The following is a 5,831-nucleotide window of genomic DNA, read 5'->3' as shown; positions in this document are numbered from 1 at the left end:
AATGAGGCTGGGCCGAGAAGCTCACGCGCGCTCCCTCCCCTCCCGTCGCTGGGCACGCGCCGGGCGGTGCAGCTTTGCCGCGTCCGAGGGCAGCGCAGCAGCTGCAGCGGCCGCTGCGGGAGGGGCCCGGAGCCCCGCCCCCGGGGAGGGGCCTTCCGCAGGTGAGGCGGGCACGGGTCCGGGCCTGGACGCCTGGGTCTTCGGGAAGTGGATTGGGGGCTGGACGCCAGGATCTCCCGGAAAGGAATAGATTGGCGTCCTGATGCATAGGTTCTGGAGGGGCTGCATTGGTGCCTGAGCCTTGGTAGAGTGCATTGGTGCCCGAATGCCATGATTCGAGGCGTGCATTGAGGCCCGGACGCTTGGGATCCCGAGGGAAAAATCCAGTAGGGGTCTCTGGATCGCAAGACACGCCACGTTCTTTCTGCATTTCCCTCTAGGTCTCCCCTCTACCCTCCACGCTGGGAATGAAATTTAGCAACAAGAAAGAAGCAGTTCACGCGGCGTCAATGGACTGAGACTAAACCAAGACTCGGGTAAAGCTACCTATTGGAGGTGAAATCCCGCCCACTGAGCTCAGGCTCCTCCCCTGAGACAGTTGTAAAAGACCCGCCCTCTCCGCTCGAAGGCCCCTCCCCTGGGTCTGAGTTGCTTTGGGTCCTGTCTATATAGCCCCGCCCATTCCCGTCTTTGCTTCCACGGCTGGGAGGTTCTGTTGGGGGGAGGTCCCGCCCACTCGATGTAGAGGCCTAGCCAGCTCCGCGCTCAGGGCGGCCCCTGAATTTAAGTAGTAGAGGCCCCGCCCACTCGGCTCGAGGGTTCCAACCCCGGGTCTAAGTCGCAAAGGGTCATGTTTGCATAAACCCCGCCCGTTGTGCTCTTAGGCTCCGCCTTCGCGTAAGGCCCGCCCTAGCCTTTGGATCCCAGCCTTAAAAAGACCTTGCTCCTGAACAGACTGGTCCCTGATTTTAGGCCCTACAGCCCTATCCCCATCAGCCTGGTAATCACCGGCATCGCCTATCTCCCTCTGGGTTCCTGGGCCAGCAAGATGCTGGAACGAGATGCAGAGTCCGCGGCCGGGGACACCGATCCTAGTCCCACTTGCAAGGAACCAGTAACCAAGGGAGGAGGTGAGAGCGGTCCCGCCCGTGGGTAGGGGGGCACAGGAATTGGGGCTAAGAAAATCATATTTTGAAGGAATCTCAGGGTGAAAGTTTGAAGGCCTAGGGTGATGACCATTTGGGATACTCCACAAATATGTTCTGGGGAATCCTACTATTGGCTTTGGGGAACTTCAGTGATTTTTTAGGACTCAGAAAATTAAGGGTCAGGGGGTTTGATATGCGGAATTTCAGGGTGATCACTTGGGAATATACTAGAAACGGACACCTTAGTAGCTTCGGGATTCCAGCCAGGTAACCCTTTGGAGCCCCTTTGGATGATGCATGGCATAAGGTGGGGAATAGAGACATGTCATTTGAGGAATCCCAGATGACCCCTGAGGTGTCAAGGTTGGGGTGGGGGAAGGGAAGCCTGACCTAGATTCAGGGTGTTGGTTGATGCCTGGAGCCCACCAGCCCTCCTGTCCTGTAGCTCCCCACCAGGGCTCGCCGCAGAAGCCCAGCAAGTCGGTTCCAGGGCCTGCCACGTCCGCGGGGGCGCCTTCTCGACCCCGCCGGCGGCCCCCGCCCCAGCGCCCGCACCGCTGCCCTGACTGTGACAAGGCCTTCTCGTACCCGTCCAAGCTGGCCACGCACCGGCTGGCACACGGCGGCGCCCGCCCCCATCCGTGCCCCGATTGCCCCAAGGCCTTCTCCTACCCCTCCAAGCTGGCAGCCCACCGCCTCACGCACAGTGGTGCCCGCCCACACCCGTGCCCGCACTGCCCAAAGGCCTTTGGCCACCGCTCCAAGCTGGCAGCCCACCTCTGGACCCATGCGCCCGCCCGCCCCTACCCGTGCCCCGACTGCCCCAAGTCCTTCTGCTACCCCTCCAAGCTGGCAGCCCACCGCCACACGCACCATGCCACCGACGCCCGCCCCTATCCTTGCCCGCACTGCCCCAAGGCTTTTTCATTCCCCTCCAAACTGGCCGCCCATCGCCTCTGTCACGACCCCCCGACGGCACCAGGCAGCCAGGCCACAGCCCGGCATCGCTGCTCCAGCTGCGACCAGGCCTTTGGCCAAAGACGCCTCCTGCTCCTTCACCAGCGCAGCCACCACCAGGCTGAGAGCCAGGGGGAGCGTGAGTGAGTCTTCCCCTTGGCTCACGGCGCCCTCTGCCACCAGCCTGGGTCAATAAAGAGGCGGCATTTTTAAGCTGGGCTGTATGGACTTGCCTTGACCAGACAGCTGGCAGGGAGACTGGCTCCACACTGGGCTCCAACTTACAAGGCTGAGGAACTCTTTGCTCACCTGTTTTGGGGGAGGGGAAGGTGTCACCCACAGAAAGTTAGCGCTGGGCCCCAAACCATGGGCTTGGAGCTGGGGTTTGAAAGCAAGCCCTGGCTCTGGTTTTTCCCTATTTATAAGGCAAAAGTAAAAAGTCTGCTAGCATCGTTGGTTGCTGAGGAATGTGGGGAACAGGGTCTCTCCTTATTGTAAGTTAAATTGGTGCCTCCATCTTGGCCATTTGACTGTCCATAAAAAATTTAAAATGTTCACATGCCCGTGTCAACTATTCCACTTCTAGGAACTTATCCTATAGATAAACTCAAGCACTGAAAAAGGCATAAGGTTGTTCCTACGTTCAAAAAGGCATAAGGATGTTGGGAAACCACCCAAGTGCCCATCAAGAGGGGACCAGCTAATGAAATACAATACAGCCATAGAATGGACTATGTTGCTATAGGAAAAAAACTCTATTTGTACAGATGTGGAATGAGTCCCTAAATATACGAAATGATAAAAGCAAGAACAAAGGGCATGCTGCCAATAGTATAAACATTTTTTAAAGCTCAAGCTTTGGAGCCAGCCCTGACCCACTACTTATGAGCCGGGGGGCCCTGGACAAGCTTTGTCACTTCTCTGGACTCAGATGCCTTATCTATAACATGGGAGTGCTAGGAGGCCTTTGTAAGGGCACAAGCATCATCTCTGGCATCACTTCCCTTCTCGGAGCCTGTTTCTTCTGCTATAAAATAAGAATGAGCTAACAATGGACTGCGCTTCGTTCCTCAGATGTGTATTAAGCACCTATAATGTGCTGGACTCTGCCCAGGGTGGTAGGCACACAGCAGTGAACAAGACAGGCCTGGTCTAGCGAGGGGGAGTGGGTGCTAATCAAGTAGTGGCCCAAAAAAGAAAGAAAAGAAAAAAAGTAAAGGAGCCAAGTCCATCTTAAAGAACAAAGTAGGGGAGGGAGCCTTGCCCCCCACCCCCACCCCCAGCCCAGGTACCAAGAATGATTTCAAAGTCGTAGGAATGACATCTGTGGTGCTGGCATGGGAACAGGCAAGTGGAAGAGGACCGAGGGCTCAGAAACGGCCCGGTGCTCACAGGAGGTCCTGACAAGTGACAGTCCCCATGACTAGATTAGGGGTTGGCACACTTTTTCTGGAAAGGGCCCGATGGTATGTACTTTTAGGTTTTGCAGGCCACAGTGTCTGCCGCAACGACCCAGCTCTGCCCCTGGAGTCCAAAAGCAGCCACACACATTATGATACACGAATGAATGTGTGTGGCTCTAGCCCAGTAAAACTTTACAAAATGGTAGCTGAGCTGGATTTTGCCTATGGGATGTAGTTTGCAGATCTCTGCTGTAGGTGAATGGGGCAAGGACAGGCTCATCTGTGAATGAGCTGAGAGATCTGGAAAAAAATTAAGTGGGATCCTGTGGAGGCAGAATAATGGTCCCCCAAAGAGGTCCACGTCCTAATCCCCAGAACCTGAGTATGTTAGTTTACATATGGCAGAAGGGGCTTGGCAGATTTGTGATTAAGGATCTTATCTTGAGATGGGGAGATTATCCTGATTATTCCAGGGGGGCCCGATGTAATCACAAGGGTCCTTATATGGGAAAGAGGGAAGCAGAAGAGTCAGAGGGGATGTGACAATGGAAATGGACACCAGAGGGATGCAGGGCCATGATTCAAGGGACTCAGGCAGCCTCTAGAGACTGGAATAGGTAAGGAAATGGATCCTCCCCGGAAGGGACACGCCTTGCAGACACCATGATTTTAGGCCACTGAGACAAAAGTTGGACTACTGACCTACAGAACTATAAGCAAATACATTTGTGTTGTTTAAGGCTACTAAGCTTGGGATAGTTTGTTACAGCAGCAATAGGAAACATACAGATCCCGATCTCATACCATACACAAAAATAAGTTTCTGGTGATTTAAGATCTAAATTTGAAAAACAAAATGGAAATAATAAAGGAGAATATCTTTGTAACCTCAGAAGTACAGAAAGAATCCTTAAGATACAAGAAATGTACATCATAGAGGAAGAGACTGGTAGATTTGACCATAAACAAATCAACTTACAACTATGGTGAGAGATACAGTATTATGAGTGTATACCGGGCACATACTATTATATAGAGGGTTAGCAAAGACCTTTTTGAAGAGGTAGAGTTTTACTTGTGATCTGAAATGTGCAGATGGAATGAGAGATGGTTTGTGGAATCAGGGGTGGCACCGGGCAGGCGAATGCAAATTAGCAGGCCGCTAGACCAGCCGCTAGCTAGACCCAGTCCACTGGGCAAGGCCTTGGGGAAGGGGTGGGCGAGGAGGAGGATTAAGTCCCTCCATGCCAGAAGTGCGGTTGCTATCAAGGTTTACATACAGAGCGGACTTGGAAGATTTCCTCCACAGCAACACACCACCATCAAAGTTTCAGGGACAAATGCATTTGCGAGGTGTCGATCTGGTCCAACCATTGATGTAGAGATGGGGCAACAGGCCAGGAAAGATGGGATTTGCCTGCGTCCACACAGCAGGCCAGTGCTGAACCAGGGCGGATCCTGAGTCTGTGACACGCTGACCTCCCGCTGCTCCTTGTATAGGTCAAGCCGGTTCCTGCCTGGGGGCCTTTGCACCTGCTTTTCCTCCACCTGGAATGGTTCCCCCAGACTCTCCCTTATTTCTCCCAAGTCCCTGCAGAGGGGTCAGTCCTCTGACACACCTTCCCCACTGACCCTCTCTGAACCACGCCACCCTGTCCCATGGCTCTGTAACACTGCCCTGTGTTCGTGCTCAACGCTGCACGACACACTCACGGTCTCTCCACCAGCGGAATGTCAGCCCTGTGAGAACGGGGCCTCGTGTCTCTTTTTCACACCGTAGTCCCACCGTCTCACACATGGTGGGCGCAGTAGGCAGAGTAACAGCCTCCTAAAGATGTCCACACGCTGATCCCTGGAACCCATGGATCTGCTATGTGGCAAAGGAGAATTAGGGTGGAAGGAATCAAAGTTGCTAATCCGCAGACTTTAAAACAGGGAGATTATCCCAGATCATCCAGGCGGGCTCGGTGTAAACACAAGGATCTCTGAAGGTGGAAGGAGGAGACAGAAGAGGCCGTCTCAGAGTGAGGTGGCGTGAGGAAGACCACTGGCCACTGCTGGCTTTGAATACGGAAGGGGAACTGGGGAAAAGACAAGAACGCAGATTTCCCCCAGAGCCTCCAGAAGGAGCACTGCCCTGCCTACACCCTGAGTTTCAGTCCCTTTTGGACTTCAGACCTCCAGACCTGGAAGGTTATAAATTTCTGTAGGTTTAAGACATAAAGTCTGTGGTAATTTGTTACTGAGCTCTGACTGCCCTTTGCTCTGCTCCAATCCCCTCCTGACCTCCCCAGCTCCAGGATAATGTCCAAGCTTCTCAACC

General features: G+C 54.0%; 1 protein-coding gene across 1 annotated transcript; it reads left to right on the top strand.

The window, feature by feature from the left end:
• Nucleotides 1–984: 984 nt before the first annotated feature.
• On the top strand, nucleotides 985–2,252 carry ZNF575 (zinc finger protein 575). The gene is made up of 2 exons (XM_021681116.1): nucleotides 985–1,130; nucleotides 1,594–2,252. The coding sequence occupies exons 1-2, from the start codon at nucleotides 1,049–1,051 to the stop codon at nucleotides 2,250–2,252; spliced, it is 741 nt and encodes a 246-aa protein (XP_021536791.1). The 5' UTR covers nucleotides 985–1,048.
• Nucleotides 2,253–5,831: the final 3,579 nt, after the last annotated feature.

The sequence above is a fragment of the Neomonachus schauinslandi genome, chromosome 16 (assembly GCF_002201575.2).
Source record: "Neomonachus schauinslandi chromosome 16, ASM220157v2, whole genome shotgun sequence".
Taxonomy (NCBI): Eukaryota; Metazoa; Chordata; class Mammalia; order Carnivora; family Phocidae; genus Neomonachus; species Neomonachus schauinslandi.
The sequence above is the reverse complement of the archived record's forward strand: the minus strand, read 5'-3'. Positions and strand labels throughout refer to the sequence as shown.